At 45.2% G+C, this 16,956-nt stretch overlaps 1 protein-coding gene across 1 annotated transcript in view; it reads right to left on the bottom strand.

The window, feature by feature from the left end:
• LOC126176006 (troponin C-like) overlaps positions 1-16,956 on the bottom strand; it is a 66,689-nt gene that overhangs the window by 23,037 nt on the left and 26,696 nt on the right. The window contains exons 2-3 of the mRNA XM_049923126.1: positions 12,998-13,028; positions 7,003-7,146 (exon numbers count right to left, since the gene is read on the bottom strand). Of these exons, the coding sequence (XP_049779083.1) occupies positions 7,003-7,146; positions 12,998-13,028 (175 nt within the window). The remainder of the gene's footprint in view (positions 1-7,002; positions 7,147-12,997; positions 13,029-16,956) is intronic.

The following is a 16,956-nucleotide window of genomic DNA, read 5'->3' as shown; positions in this document are numbered from 1 at the left end:
TCAGTGTTAGCCAGTTTGCCGTGGCATACGGAGCTCCATCGCAGTCTTTAACACTGGTAGCATGCCGCGACAGCGTGGACGTGAACCGTATGTGCAGTTGACGGACTTTGAGCGAGGGCGTATAGTGGGCATGCGGGAGGCCGGGTGGACGTACCGCCGAATTGCTCAACACGTGGGGCGTGAGGTCTCCACAGTACATCGATGTTGTCGCCAGTGGTCGGCGGAAGGTGCACGTGCCCGTCGACCTGGGACCGGACCGCAGCGACGCACGGATGCACGCCAAGACCGTAGGATCCTACGCAGTGCCGTAGGGGACCGCACCGCCACTTCCCAGCAAATTAGGGACACTGTTGCTCCTGGGGTATCGGCGAGGACCATTCGCAACCGTCTCCATGAATCTGGGCTACGGTGCCGCACACCTTTAGGCCGTCTTCCGCTCACGCCCCAACATCGTGCAGCCCGCCTCCAGTGGTGTCGCGACAGGCGTGAATGGAGGGACGAATGGAGACGTGTCGTCTTCAGCGATGAGAGTCGCTTCTGCCTTGGTGCCAATGATGGTCGTATGCGTGTTTGGCGCCGTGCAGGTGAGCGCCACAATCAGGACTGCATACGACCGAGGCACACAGGGCCAACATCCGGCATCATGGTGTGGGGAGCGATCTCCTACACTGGCCGTACACCACTGGTGATCGTCGAGGGGACACTGAATAGTGCACGGTACATCCAAACCCATTGAGCATGTTTGGGACTGGTTGAAGCGTCGTCTCACGCGGTCTGCACGTCCAGCACGAACGCTGGTCCAACTGAGGCGCCAGGTGGAAATGGCATGGCAAGCCGTTCCACAGGACTACATCCAGCATCTCTACGATCGTCTCCATGGGAGAATAGCAGCCTGCATTGCTGCGAAAGGTGGATATACACTGTACTAGTGCCGACATTGTGCATGCTCTGTTGCCTGTGTCTATGTGCCTGTGGTTCTGTCAGTGTGATCATGTGATGTATCTGACCCCAGGAATGTGTCAAAGTTTCCCCTTCCTGGGACAATGAATTCACGGTGTTTTTATTTCAATTTCCAGGAGTGTAGATTCAGATTTAATCTCAAACTTTTGCTTGAACATCTGCGCAAGCCAGGCATGGATGTATATCTTCGTGTATATACTGCAAACTACTGTGAAGTTTGTGCCGGAAGGTACTTCTTATTGTATCGGTATCCCGTTCCAAAGGTGCGCGGGGAGAAAGATTTTTTAATCGCCACTGTGCACGTTGCAATTAGTCTAATCTTACCTACACGACTCCTACGGAGGCGAGACGTAAACAGTTGTTGTATATTCCTAGATCCCTCACTTAAAGCTCAAACTTTGTAGTAGGCTCTCACTGAACTATTTGTGTCCCTCTTCAACCGTCTATCAGTTCAGGTTTTTCAGCATTTCCGTGGCGCATTCCGATGGGTCGAACCTCCATGTGACCATTTGCGTTGCCCTTCTGGTACTTCTAAATAGTACGCGTCTGACACACTTGAACATTATTCTAGGATGTGTCACACATGTGCTTTGTAAGTAGTCTCCTTTGTAGACTGATTTCTTCCTAGTATACTACGAATTAACCGAAGTCTGCCACCTGCTTTACCTACCACCGAACCTATGTGATATTCCTGCAAATTGTTGCACCAATTGCTGACTTATTCCAGTGGTGACTCATTGATATTATAATCATAATATACTACGTTATTTCGTTCTGTGAAGTGCACCACTTTGTATTTTTGAACAAAATGGTTCAAATGGCTCTGAGCACTATGGGACTCAACTGCTGTGGTCATCAGTCCCATATAACTTAGAACTACTTAAACCTAACTAACCTAAGGACATCACGCACACCCATGCCCGAGGCAGGATTCGAACCTGCGACCGTAGCAGCAGCGCGGCTCCGCACTGGAGCGCGTAGAACCGCACGGCCACCGCGGCCGGCTATTTTTGAACATCCAAAGCAACTTCGCAATTTTTACACCTGAAAATATGACTGAATTGAATATTTGTATAGCCTTTTTCAGACAGTACTTCCTCATAAATACCGCATTATCAGCGAGACGTCTGAGGTTACTATTAACATCGTCTGTGAGGTCATTAATATACAATTCAGACAGAAAGAGTCTCAACTAATTTCTCTGGGTCACATCTAAAGTTACTTACGCATCTGTCCACGACTCTCCAGCCAAGAAAAAATGCTGCGTTTCCCAACCAATAAATCCACAATGTTGTTACAAATTTCGTTATACATGCCATATGACTGTACTTCGGATAATTAACGTTGGTGTGATGCTCAGTCAAATACTTTTCGGAAATCAAGAAATGCTGTGTCTGCTAGACCGCTTTGATCCGCGGATTTCAGGATGTCATATGAAAAAAGCGCGAATTGCGTCCTGTATCACCGATGTTTTTGCAAGCCATGCTAGTTTCCATGGAAGTCATTCAGTCTGAATATGTTGTAACATTTGAGCTTAGAGTTATCAAAGACATTGTATGTTACCCTTCTTATGGATGTATGTCATTTGTGCTTTCTTCGAAGTAATGTAAACTTCTTACAAGAACTGATGCAATTTGGGCAAGAACTGCCAACCAGTGTGGCGACTCCCTTTCCAAAACAGAATCGTAGAACTCACACCACATCGTTCATCTATATCATCGCTGACACATCCACATTTAATATCAACACAGTGTAGTCACAGACATACACACGGCCTATAAACTTTAACAGTGCAGATCCATCTCGAATCACCTTATGTTGGCGATGGTGCGAGCGTTGCATTAAAGTTCCAATGTGTTGCCACCATGGCAATGAATGTCAGTGGATGCGGCCTGTGTCTTGCTAATTTGGTAGTGGTCAACGAGCAGTGATATTCCGCCATCCCCATGTGAAGAAATTTGTGTCCTGTGAGTCGATGCCGTTCGTACTTCTCACACATACTGATGGACAAGAAACAGTGCAGTTCGGAGATGGAGAATTTTCGAGATTACTTGAAAATGAGGCTACGAACCCCAAACCAGTAAGAAGAACGAAAGATATATCAATAAAACAAAAAAATTGTAGCCTCGGAAATTTTATTTAGAAAAATCAACGTAAAGTGATCGTTGTCAGTATGAATGAGTTAGCTGTATGGCGAATGTTAAAGGCCGACAAATGCAGGAATATAGAATAAATAGTGGCGTATAGAGGGTCATCCTAAACTGACCGATTAAATTTCGTTCAGAGGTATTTTGTAAATTTTTTGGTACAAATGACCTGTGGTCTCTAGTGACCAGTTACATAGCACTTGTATTTTATTTTATTTTTCTCCATTTACGGGTGCAATTGTATCCGAATTGCATTGAAAATACAGAACTATACGGGTAGTTTTACTGATGAAGAGACCGAGCGAGGTGGCGCAGTGGTTAGACACTGGACTCGCATTCGGGAGGATGACGGTTCAATCCCACGTCCGGCCATCCTGATTTGGGTTTTCCGTGATTTCCCTAAATCGCAAATGCCGGGATGGTTCCTTTCAAAGGGCACGGCCGACTTCCTTCCCCGTCCTTCCCTAATCCGATGAGACCGATGACCTCGCTGTCTGGTCTCCTTCCCCAAAAAACAACCAACCACAACAACCAACTGATGAAGAGTACCGAAAGTTGGGAGTGCAAGAATACAATTGAGTGGTGGCCGTTGCTGAGGGAACAGCTCAGCATGGTGCCGCACTTTCACTGGATACAGTGAACCCGTACACCGGACATAGGCAACTTTGGTGACCCACGGGCCTGAGCCCACGTACTTACTGGAGTTCGCGGGCCGCCTCCTCACGAGGCGACAGCAGCGCACCTAACGTATGAAGTCAGAACTGTAGCGGTGGTGGCTTTAATGTTGATGGGGTAATAAAGCATCGATATAAACGGTACCCTTTTCCAGCATGTCAGGCCAACGAATTGTGCCTCAAACTTGTGTATTTGAGAAAAGATTAATTTCACGTGAATCCGGAATTTCCTCCGCGGGCCGGACTGAAAAGAGTCGCTAGCCAGATGCGGCCCGCGAGTTGCCTGTTGGCCACCCGTGGCACACACGAAGCATGTAACACCTAACTTTTCACCAGAAATCACCGATACTTCCGTGTGTCACTGTTAACGCACAACTAACGCTGCCAGAAAAAGAAACACGAGACAGAATCGAGAAGTACTAAATGCAAACTTGAGGGCGAATAGTAAAGTGGACATTTCTGTTGTCTACAGCAAATACCGTGACTTAATGGAAACAGTCTGTCGCACACCGACGAATGCATTGTTATCCAGATATTTTCACGGCAGTGCACATACAGTTATAGATAGCGATAAGAGGTTAAACGAAATATGATTAGTCTGTAACGAGACCGGAGGTCCCTTACACTAAAATACTCTGAAAATATCTCTGACTAAGCTCTAAAATTTTGTCAGTGCAATTTTGTTTCACACTACAGAGGTACCACAGTTATGTTAAGTACCGTGAAAACATAAAAAAAAATTTTGGGAAATCTAATCCGCTAAGTTCAGTACGGTAACTGCAGTTACAGATAATGGCAGAATGGAGTTACAGAAGATTTTTGTTTCTAATAACAGCTACACAGACAAAGTTAGTTCTAAGCACATGTACGCCCAGAGAACGTAGGAGCTATACAGACACAATATTTTCGGTATATCTGTTGCTGGCAAGGAGATTGTAAACCAGATAATTGCAAAGAAGCGATTTCAGCAGTACAAGCTACTCCAAAGCTACTTGGCCAGGGTAGAGGTATGATGCGATATAACGAATTATACATACATCATTCCATATCGCATGACGTGTTTACCTATAGCGAATGCAAACGGTCGCTCATCTCCCAATTGTGAAGCGTGATGGACAGTGACGGTTCTGTATTGATTTGGTCAGCGATGTAGACACTTTCACTTAGTTCTGTGGTAACGCTGGAGCCTTGTAAGCCACCATGTGAATTGTACGCTGCATGCTTTATTCCAAACTATGGATAGCATTTTTCAAGAGGATGGTGGCTGTCCGCCGACGGTTGAGAATGCCCGGATGTTGGTTGATAAGAGTGAAGCCAAACAACTCCCAAGGCAGACCCATTCGCCGAATTTGGCTATTACCATTTTTGTCTACATTGAAGAAACAGTTAAGGAAACATAGTGTTTATATTATTAAATCCACTCCTTTTGTTCACCTCACTGATAGGAAAGCATTAATATGTTTAGATGGGTACAGTTACCATTGATAAGAATAAGAAAATATATTCAAGAATGCATAGGTCATGTATGTGGGAATAATATCACATGGTATCACGTAACAAATGTTCACTGTGTTATTTGTCGACACTCAAAAATGAGTATTTAATTTAGAAACAGCTTTACATCAGCTTCAGCAGTTCCACAACAGTGAAAATATTTTCTATTACAAGTTTGGATACAGCTTAATTTGGAAAACAAATTTGCTGTGACTATGGTAGCAATAAGAATATTTTTAGTAAAAGATAGGTGGCTGGCAAATTTGCGGCAAGATAGGTCTTAGTTGTTCTTGAATTATTCGCGCTCTCCTTATGTGTAATACGTCTTCTTCGTAAGGTGTTCTGTATGCAGCGCTGTACCTCCTTCCAGGAATCAAACACCTATTTTGTCATCATAGCTGCAGCACGTGGCCTCACTTAGCTGTGCGCAACCTTTAAATAGACACATTCGTAGGCTCCTTCACACTTCTATGGGAATGCGAGGTTTGTCAAGGAATTCATTGATGAAATTTTCTCGGGTTATCAGCCAAGTCCTGCTGTTGTGTTGTAGCAACGTTTGGCCGAGTTTCTTTCTCGTTATTTTCAGGCGAAGAATTTTGTATTCCTGCATTTGGTGGCCTTTAACTTTTGTCATACAGCTAGCTTATTTATACTAATGACTTACATATCAGCTCTGTTTTTTACACATTATTGCTGCTTTTTTAATAAAATTTCCACAGCAACACTGTGTTTGTTTTACTTATTTGTCTTCCGTTCTTGCTGCTAGTTTGGGGCTCGTAGCTTCATTCTGAAGTAGTCCCAAAAATTCATTCTTTATCTCCGAACTACACTGCCTGTTGTCGGTTAGTATATGTGAGGAGTACAAACGCCATCTACTCTCCCCATACGCAGATTTCTTCGTATGGAGTGACGGAATGCCACTGCTCGTTGACCACTACCGTACGAGCAAGGCATAGCGAGCATCCACTCACATTTATTGCCTAGGTAGCAACACGTTGAATGTTTAAAGCATCGATCGCACCATCCCTAACACAAGGTAGCTTGAGTTGGATCTGCAGTGTTCACTGCAAGCTCACCAGCCGTCTGTATGTATATTACCGCTTTTGAATGATAATCTGACGATATTTTATTATTCTCTGTTGCCGCTGTCCACTCTGGAACATACTAACCTGCGCAGTTCGATGCTCTTTTGATTTTTTTGAAAAATCTCAAGCACTTCTTTTTGTCGACTACAAAACTTTTCCCTAAACACTAACGTTTGTGGTTTGTATTGTCTGCAAAGTAGCGAGTCAGACCATAACTCCTCTCTTTACAGTTATTTCTCTTTTCGCTTGTCAGTCAGTGGTGCCACTTTTCTCTCCGTTTCTTCATTATTTGTGTTACATAACGCTCGTCTTTTCTCTCCTCTCTTTTTTCTCTCTTGTCGTCCGTCCATTGTTGCCAGAGAAGTCAGTTAAAATCCATCTGCCTGCAACTTACCCTTGTTCCTCTTCTTTCCATTCACGAATATAAAATGTGCTTTACTTCCTTCAATATCTACTACTCTTTCAACTCTCTAAAAATTATTTCTAAGTGTTCAAATCCATATGTGTCGTAATGAATCTCATCTAAAGTATGTAGAGCGCCTGTTAAGTGTGAGTCTGATGACCCTAGGCGTTCTAGAATAGATAAATGAAACACGTAATGCCTGAGCAGTGGGTGTCATAAAATAACAGAGCTCGCCTTACCGTCCTTGTCCTCGTCCGCGACAAGCGCCTCCAACTCGAGCTCGTCGATCATGAGCCCGAGAGTCTGCAGGATGGTGCGCACCTTCTCCTTGTCGATGCGGCCCGTCTTTCCAGAGTCGAACATGGAGAAGGCCCGCTTGAGCACTGCAACACACACACGCCATTCCAGCTGACAGCGTTGTTCTATGCATTTCGGGGTATTAGGGTTCTATGATCACGAGAGTTTACACTGAGATGATGAAAGTCATGGGAAAGCGATGTTCACACATAAGGATTGCAGCAGTCTCGTGTACACGAGCTGTAAAAGAACAGTGCATAGGCGGAGCTGTTGTTTGAACTCAGATGATTTAGGCCGGCCGGTGTGGCCGTGCGGTTCTAAGCGCATCAGTTTGGAACCGCGTGACCGCTACGGTCGCAGGTTTGAATCCTGCCTCGGGCATGGATGTGTGTGATGTCCTTAGGTTAGTTAGGTTTAAGTAGTTCTAAGTTCTAGGGGACTGATGACCTCAGTAGTTAAGTCCCATAGTGCTCAGAGCCATTTGAACCATCAGATGATTTATGTGAAAAGGTGTCCGACATGATTATGGCCGAATGACGAGAATTAGCAGATTTTGAATGCAGAATGGTTGTTGGAGCTAGACGCATGTAACATTCCCTTTTGGATATCGTTAGGAAATTCAATATTCCGAAATACACAGGCATTATACACTCCTGGAAATGGAAAAAAGCTGGGCTACGGTCCCGCACACCGTTAGGCCGTCTTCCGCTCACGCCCCAACATCGTGCAGCCCGCCTCCAGTGGTGTCGCGACAGGCGTGAATGGAGGGACGAATGGAGACGTGTCGTCTTCAGCGATGAGAGTCGCTTCTGCCTTGGTGCCAATGATGGTCGTATGCGTGTTTGGCGCCGTGCAGGTGAGCGCCACAATCAGGACTGCATACGACCGAGGCACACAGGGCCAACATCCGGCATCATGGTGTGGGGAGCGATCTCCTACACTGGCCGTACACCACTGGTGATCGTCGAGGGGACACTGAATAGTGCACGGTACATCCAAACCGTCATCGAACCCATCGTTCTACCATTCCTAGACCGGCAAGGGAACTTGCTTTTCCAACAGGACAATGCACGTCCGCATGTATCCCGTGCCACCCAACGTGCTCTAGAAGGTGTAAGTCAACTACCCTGGCCAGCAAGATCTCCGGATCTGTCCCCCATTGAGCATGTTTGGGACTGGATGAAGCGTCGTCTCACGCGGTCTGCACGTCCAGCACGAACGCTGGTCCAACTGAGGCGCCAGGTGGAAATGGCATGGCAAGCCGTTCCACAGGACCACATCCAGCATCTCTACGATCGTCTCCATGGGAGAATAGCAGCCTGCATTGCTGCGAAAGGTGGATATACACTGTACTAGTGCCGACATTGTGCATGCTCTGTTGCCTGTGTCTATGTGCCTGTGGTTCTGTCAGTGTGATCATGTGATGTATCTGATCCCAGGAATGTGTCAATAAAGTTTCCCCTTCCTGGGACAATGAATTCACGGTGTTCTTATTTCAATTTCCAGGAGTGTATCTATCCACTGCCAACGCAGTGGCTGAAGGTTTTCACTTAATGACCAAAAGCCGCGGTCTTTGCGTATAGTTGTCAGTGCTAACAAATAAGCAACACTGGGTGGAATAAGCACACAAATGAATGTGGCGGCGTACGACAGACGTGTCGGTTAGGACAGTGCGGCGGAATTTGGCGTTAATCGGCTATGGCAGCAGATGACCGATCAGTCCCGATTTCAGTTGGTAAGAGTTGACGGTAGGGTTCGAGTGTGGCGCAGATCACACAAAGGCATGGACCCACGGTATCAACAAGTCATTGTGCAAGCTGGTGATGACTCCATAATGGTGTGGGCTGCGTTTACATCAGTGGCGGGCAAACGTTGCACGCGGCTCATGAGCGCACAGCGCTGCACGTGTGCTGCTCGCGTGCAATCGTCCACTGGGGCAGTGGCGACAGCCGGCAGGTTGCGGCAGTGTAGTGCCAGGTTAAGCTGCGGACGTTGATACGAAGCGACCACTACGTAGTGAACGTTGTATTTCAAGAACCGGAAAATGCAGAGTGAAACAAGGAATCGGAGAAGTGGAGATTTGCTATCTTTTAAAAAGTAATGGGAGAATCATTTTTTCTTTGTGCAAAAACGTGAAAATTCGAAATGTTTAATATGTGGCACTATTCTCGCTGGTCAGTGGAAGTTTAGTATTGAAGGTCACTGTAACAAATTTCACAAGGACGATTACAGTTTATTGTCGGATTCTGAGCGGATGGGGTAATTGACTGAGCTTAAGAAGAGCGATCTGACGATACTACATGAATCTGTCTTAGTTGCTGTGGTCTCGAGAGATCTGCAACTTTCTTTCGTCATGTCTCTCATCTAACTGATTTAACATTTTATGGAGCACTGTTTTTTTCAGGACGACAACAATAATAGCCCAGCAGTACGTGCAAGTTACAAGATTGCACTTAATATAGCGAGAGCTGGAAAACCATTTGCTGAATTAGTAAGTCTCGGTTAAGAGCAGATATCAGTGATGAAAATTTAAGTAACTGTTTGCGTTTGTCTGTACGTAGAAATTTTGTTCCACTCCACCTACGATAATTAAATAAAACGTATCGTAGGTAATACGCACTCTTTCAAACCACGATATCTTTCAAGCACTCCTACTAACCTTATTCCTTCATTCAATACAACAAGCTAGGAAACAAAACGCATTGCAGAGGAAGGAACGGACAGAAGTTATGGTGGGGAGAGGAGATAAGCGGATGGTCAGCTTGCCCCTGTGTGCACGCAGAACACATGTTAACTGCACGCGTGCAAGTGCACCGCACACGTGCAGGATTCCTGCCCGCCCCTGGTTTACATGAAATCGCCCAACTGAGCCGATCATTGGCTGGAAATGTGACGTTCGGCTACTTGGAAATCATTTTCAGCCATTGATGGACTTCCATGTTCCCAAATAACGATGGAATTTTTATGGATGATATTGCGCCATTTCACCGGGCCACAATTTTTCGTGATTAGTTTTATATGCTGGACAATTCGAGCGAATTATTTGCCCACCGTAATCGCTCGACGTTAATCCCACCGAACATTTATGGGACATAATCGAGAGGTCGACTCGTGCACAAAGTCCTACACTGGCAGCACTTCCGCAATTATGGACGGCTGTAGAGTATGCATGGCTCCGTATTTCTGCAGGTGACTTCCAACGACTAAGAGTTGTGCCCTACGCCGGACAAAAGAAGGTCTGACACGATGTTAGGAGGTATCCCATGACTTCTGTCACCTCGTGTATTACAATTAAGAAGCTATGCGCTGTTTGTGGGCAACCTCTGGCAGTGTATTTCGATGCTCACAGTCTCTTTTTCCTTTCGTACTAACATCACGTAAACATTCTACAAACTAGTCTCTAGCCATTGAATGCGAAGTAAACACCTGTCTGCAGTGTATCTTTTACTGCTGACGTTACTGAAAACCGAACAGTCTGCATCACGTCCTTGAGAATAATATAAATTTCCAATAGTAGCTCGTTTAACTTACGTGCTAGAAATTCCATATCAATATTTTAATTACACAGCGTAACTCCATTCTTTCCGGCTGTTTTTGTTTGTTGCATCTGCTGGTTCTTAAAAGTTTTTCTCACAAATGAATGAGATTTTTAGCGACCGCTCCGTAGCTCGTTGATGGCATAATTTTCGACAGACAGACGTAGCTTTGCACATTATTTTCTGTTTAACATTATGCCTATTGTTGGCGGGGACATCGTTCCAGACAAGTGCAATCTCTCCGTACGTGCGACAAGATTATATGAATAGGTAAAGTCTTCACTGTTGGCGTAACACAATTAGTAATAATTGCACAATAATTTTCACCGCGATTTCGCTGTGATTGTTATAGTTCCTTTCGAGCTTCCATCGGATGCCAATTCTAGTAATTCGAATACAAATATAGAGCGGAGTGGGACAGTTCACAGAAGTGAAGCCTACGCTCATGGAGTGTTGCCAACATTTTTCTGCCCTCGTTACGACCAACAGGCTATTCCTTCTAAGGAGGAGGACGTTTAGGTGGTAGGAGTAATATAGCAACAAGTGTTTCATCATATAACTATTCGCACATAACGCATCAAAATGAAAAACAGAGTTAACAGTTTAGCAGTGTATTGTTTGGTTACGAACGATAGCAAAACCTCAAGAGTGAACAGTACTGGTTAGTTAGTTATATGTTCCATAGACCTTTCGAACAACTTCTTTTAACGAAATGATGTTAAAAAATGGTTCAAATGGCTCTGAGCACTATGAGAATTAACATCCGAGGTCATCAGTCACCTAGAACTTAGAACTACTTAAACCTAACTAACCTAAGGACATCACACACATTTCTGCACAAGGCAGGATTCGAACCTTCGACCGTAGTGGTTGTGCGGTTCCAGACTGAAGCGCCTAGAACCACTCGGCCACTCCGGCCGGCGAAATGATGTTGATCGAGTCAGTTTACAGTTTGCGTACGCACGATTAGTGGCCATTCACAAGTTCCTAAATGGCGCTCCGGCCTATATGTAACACAAACATATAATATTCCTGCCCTAGTCGTGCAACAACTCTTAAATCTAGTTTTTTTATAGGCTACATGTGCTTAAATAAATATTCGCCTATGGAGTGAAGGAGTTGTAGAGAAAAAATAATTGTAGTTTTGATTTAAGAGCTGCCTTACTACCAATCAGATACTTTATTATTCGGCAAATGACTAAAAATTTTTGTTGCTGCATATTGAACTCCTTTCTGAGGCACTGACAGCACTCGTAATAGGTCACAAAGATCATTTTTTCCTCTAGTGTTTTAGGTGAAGAGATTGTTGTTCTTATAAAATTGTGATGAATTATTCATGATGAATTTCATTACTGAATATATATGTGTGTGAAGAGTTGTTAAAACGCCAAAAAATTATTCCATAAGACATTATTGAGAGGAAATATTCTAGGAAAATCATTCATTTGTTTCCTATACCAGCAGTTATACGATCAGCAGAAGTAATTGAAGTTAACTGTATGAGTAGCTCAGTAATATGCATCATTCAGTCCTAGCTTGGAGCATTCTACCCTGTTCACTGCATCAATAATTGGCACGACATATTCGTTTTACATAACTGAATATAGTTTGTTTTCTCAAAATTTAGAAAGAGTCCACTTAATTCTTCAAATTTTCTTTGAATTACTTAGTACAACCGGTTTTATTCCGTTTCTTAAGTATGATTCAAACCAGTTGTTTGTAAGGCCATTAATTCCATAAAACTTAACTTTTTATAAGAGAGTAATACGATATACGCAATCAGACGCCTTGATCAGATGACAGAAAGTGCCACTGTTGATATTTTATTATTTAAGCGCACCTGTATAAATAGCATCCGCATTGGAGCAACCCTTCTGGGCCCAAACATTGATGTACCAAGTAAATTGCTTCTACTTAAATGTAAGACGTGCTGAGATTGATTCGACACTGGTCTTTTGTGCAGCAGAGAACCGAGATGAGAAAGAATAAATGCACAACTTATTTTATTCAGGTGGTGTCCCACAGATCGTAAATGTATGAAGAAGTCAGTCAGAGTGCATTCCACACAAAAGCAGGGAAACTGAATGTAGACTCCATACGAAAATTACTTAGCTGTGTCAGTCCATTTTACTCTTGATGGCTGTGGATAATGATGTCTTCAATTTCACTTTTATCGTACTGACAGTTCCGGTTGGAAGAAAACTGGTAACGACTAAATGGTTCATAAAATTACTATCTTCAAAAGTGCAAAGATTTAACTGTATCTGCCTATAGTATTGTTAATAGATGTTTTCTTTTATTAAAATTAACAATTCGGAAAATGTTTGAAGAAAGGTTGGTTGGATGTTAGACTGGGTCATCAAATGATTAATTTAGTAAGTACATGAAACTTGTTACTTACTTTGGACCTGCTCAGAATCCAGTGCGTCCGTCTGAAACAGAGGAGACAAGAGTGATAAGATTAACTCTGTAACTTTCGCAATAACTCCCTACCGAGCTAATACTCAAACATGTATGGAACTGGACTCACAATCACTGAAACTGAGGTCATTTTGACACTGGCATTATAAATATATAGTACTGCAGAATGATAACTGAGCAAGGCTACTCTTCATGAATATAAACAGACTACATTTATGCAGTTGTCATGTCGTTCCTATTATTGATTTACAGTAGACCATATACGACAAAAATGCGTACTTGCTTCCATTCTAGAAGGTAAGAAAATACCTGGAAGCAGTTGACACCTACACTCCTGGAAATGGAAAAAAGAACACATTGACACCGGTGTGTCAGACCCACCATACTTGCTCCGGACACTGCGAGAGGGCTGTACAAGCAATGATCACACGCACGGCACACCGGACACACCAGGAACCGCGGTGTTGGCCATCGAATGGCGCTAGCTGCGCAGCATTTGTGCACCGCCGCCGTCAGTGTCAGCCAGTTTGCCGTGGCATACGGAGCTCCATCGCAGTCTTTAACACTGGTAGCATGCCGCGTCAGCGTGGACGTGAACCGTATGTGCAGTTGACGGACTTTGAGCGAGGGCGTATAGTGGGCATGCGGGAGGCCGGGTGGCCGTACCGCCGAATTGCTCAACACGTGGGGCGTGAGGTCTCCACAGTACATCGATGTTGTCGCCAGTGGTCGGCGGAAGGTGCACGTGCCCGTCGACCTGGGACCGGACCGCAGCGACGCACGGATGCACGCCAAGACCGTAGGATCCTACGCAGTGCCGTAGGGGACCGCACCGCCACTTCCCAGCAAATTAGGGACACTGTTGCTCCTGGGGTATCGACGAGGACCATTCGCAACCGTCTCCATGAAGCTGGGCTACGGTCCCGCACACCGTTAGGCCGTCTTCCGCTCACGCCCCAACATCGTGCAGCCCGCCTCCAGTGGTGTCGCGACAGGCGTGAATGGAGGGACGAATGGAGACGTGTCGTCTTCAGCGATGAGAGTCGCTTCTGCCTTGGTGCCAATGATGGTCGTATGCGTGTTTGGCGCCGTGCAGGTGAGCGCCACAATCAGGACTGCATACGACCGAGGCACACAGGGCCAACACCCGCCATCATGGTGTGGGGAGCGATCTCCTACACTGGCCGTACACCACTGGTGATCGTCGAGGGGACACTGAATAGTGCACGGTACATCCAAACCGTCATCGAACCCATCGTTCTACCATTCCTAGACCGGCAAGGGAACTTGCTGTTCCAACAGGACAATGCACGTCCGCATGTATCCCGTGCCACCCAACGTGCTCTAGAAGGTGTAAGTCAACTACCCTGGCCAGCAAGATCTCCGGATCTGTCCCCCATTGAGCATGTTTGGGACTGGATGAAGCGTCGTCTCACGCGGTCTGCACGTCCAGCACGAACGCTGGTCCAACTGAGGCACCAGGTGGAAATGGCATGGCAAGCCGTTCCACAGGACTACATCCAGCATCTCTACGATCGTCTCCGTGGGAGAATAGCAGCCTGCATTGCTGCGAAAGGTGGATATACACTGTACTAGTGCCGACATTGTGCATGCTCTGTTGCCTGTGTCTATGTGCCTGTGGTTCTGTCAGTGTGATCATGTGATGTATCTGACCCCAGGAATGTGTCAATAAAGTTTCCCCTTCCTGGGACAATGAATTCACGGTGTTCTTATTTCAATTTCCAGGAGTGTATTTCACGCTATACGAGAAATTTAGTGGCCATAAGGCTTCAGCCGTAAAATAACCCGCTAAGACAGCTGTAGTTTTTATGTAACACGCCGGCGGCAAAACGAGCGTTGTGGCGCATTGGTTAAATTGCTGGGCCCCTGCATGCCCGTCCACAGGTTGATGTTCCACGCTTTTCCAAAATCGATTAAGGTGAATCTCAGCATGGTTCTTCATTTTTGTCCTAACCGAGATTTTGGTGCACTTCTAATCATCTCTTCAACAGGAAGTTTACCTCAGATGACCTTAAGATTTTCTTCCTATTCGAAAATGTGATTCATTCCGGTTTTGAATCCAAACAGTCGTTTATCTATCACACAATTTGTCACTCCTTTAATATGATATGGGATAGTTCTCCTAGGACAAGCCCGATTACCAACGTAAAAACCTGGGAAAACAGTATAGGATACCACCAAACTGGTTTCTTTCTCACCCTGTGTGAAAAACGCACATCGTCCGGTAATAAATAGGACTCACAGAAAACTAACGATTAGGTAATGGAAAAACAGTTAAAAAAATACTTTTTTTTTGCTATTTCTGCTGTATTTCAGTACCCGTTTATGTGAATATGAGCACAGACCCAGTAATGAAACACACAACAATCACTCTATACCTCCACTGACAGTTCCTTAGGTGCCAAAATCAGTTGTAATCTTTCTCTATGTTACTTCCTTGTTGCGAAAATGAATGTCGGAATAATGGATATATGTTAGAAGCAATAGAGAGCAGTTAGTTCATCGCTGAGGAACATCTAAAAAGCATTAAACTACTCACTAATGAGCCAAGAACAGTATGACCACCTGCTTAACAGCTTGTTTGTCCGTCTTTGGAACGAAATACATCACTGATTCTGCGTATCAGGGATACGACTGTTTGCTCTTAGGTTTGTGCAGGTATGTGACATTAGATGTCTACGCACAAGTCATGTAATTCGCATAAATAACCGGCCGCTGATTTGCGTAAGCAGTGATGGCGTCCTGTAGCAACTCAGATGATGTCTATGGGATTTACATCAGGCGAATTTGGTCGCCGAGACAGCAACTTGGGTTTGTGGTGTCACCGCCAGACACCACACTTGCTAGGTGGAAGCTTTTAAATCGGCCGCGGTCCGCTAGTATACGACGGACCCGCGTGTCGCCACTGTCAGTAATTGCAGACCGAGCGCCACCACACGGCAGCTCTAAAGAGACGTACTAACACTCGCCCAGTTGTACAGCCGACGTTGCTAGCCATGGTTCACTGAGAATTACGCTCTCATTTGCCGAGACGATAGTTAACATAGCCTTCAGCTACAGTTGCTACGACCTAGCAAGGCGCCGTTTTGAATTGCTATAATACTTCTGTATCTCAAGAGCAATGTTCTACAAATGTGGATTAAAGTTAAGTATTCCAGAAGCTACGTACTTTTCTTTATAGCATTCATTACGTATCCTGTTTCAGACCTCACGCCAGACTGCTGGAGTTTAACGCGTGCATTTCGGCCTTCTCTAGCAATACAACAGGGTTCACCATAACGCTCCTCAAACCACTATGACACGGTTCTGGCTTCGAGACACGACAATTATACTGCTGAAAGATGACGTCGCCATTGGGAAAGACATCGAGCATGAAGGGATGTATGTCCCAAGTAAGCACAGGAGAATGTCTGCTCCCACCAGCCTGCGTCTGTGGTGCGCTGCGCGTTTCGAGTCGCCGTTCACCTCGGTGACGGTGTCTGTGGACACGACTGTCGACCTAGTGTAGCAAAAATATGATCGACCCGAAGAGTCGATACGTTTACATTGAGCGACGGTCGAATCCTGATGGTCCCGCGCCCACTGGAATCGTAACTAACGATGTCGTTGGGTCAGAATGGGAACACATAAGAGTGGTCTGCTGCTGAGCTACGTGTTCAACAGCGTACGATGAACGGTGTGAACGGTGTGCTCTGAAACACCTATGCGTGCATCAGTGTCAGGGTATTATCTGTCCCACTTTACAGAGCAGACAAGCCTCCGAATCCCACGTTCTGTGAAGACTCGTGGACGTCCAACCATTTAGAGCCTTGAGGTAGTTTCACTGTCCTTCTACCTATTTCCCTAGATATTCACGACAGTAGTAAGTGTACATTCGACCAGCAGCTTCGCCGTTTTCGTTCACAGCCTCTGCGTAAT

Source organism: Schistocerca cancellata, chromosome 3 (genome assembly GCF_023864275.1).
Source record: "Schistocerca cancellata isolate TAMUIC-IGC-003103 chromosome 3, iqSchCanc2.1, whole genome shotgun sequence".
In the NCBI taxonomy this organism is placed as follows: Eukaryota; Metazoa; Arthropoda; class Insecta; order Orthoptera; family Acrididae; genus Schistocerca; species Schistocerca cancellata.
The sequence above is the reverse complement of the archived record's forward strand: the minus strand, read 5'-3'. Positions and strand labels throughout refer to the sequence as shown.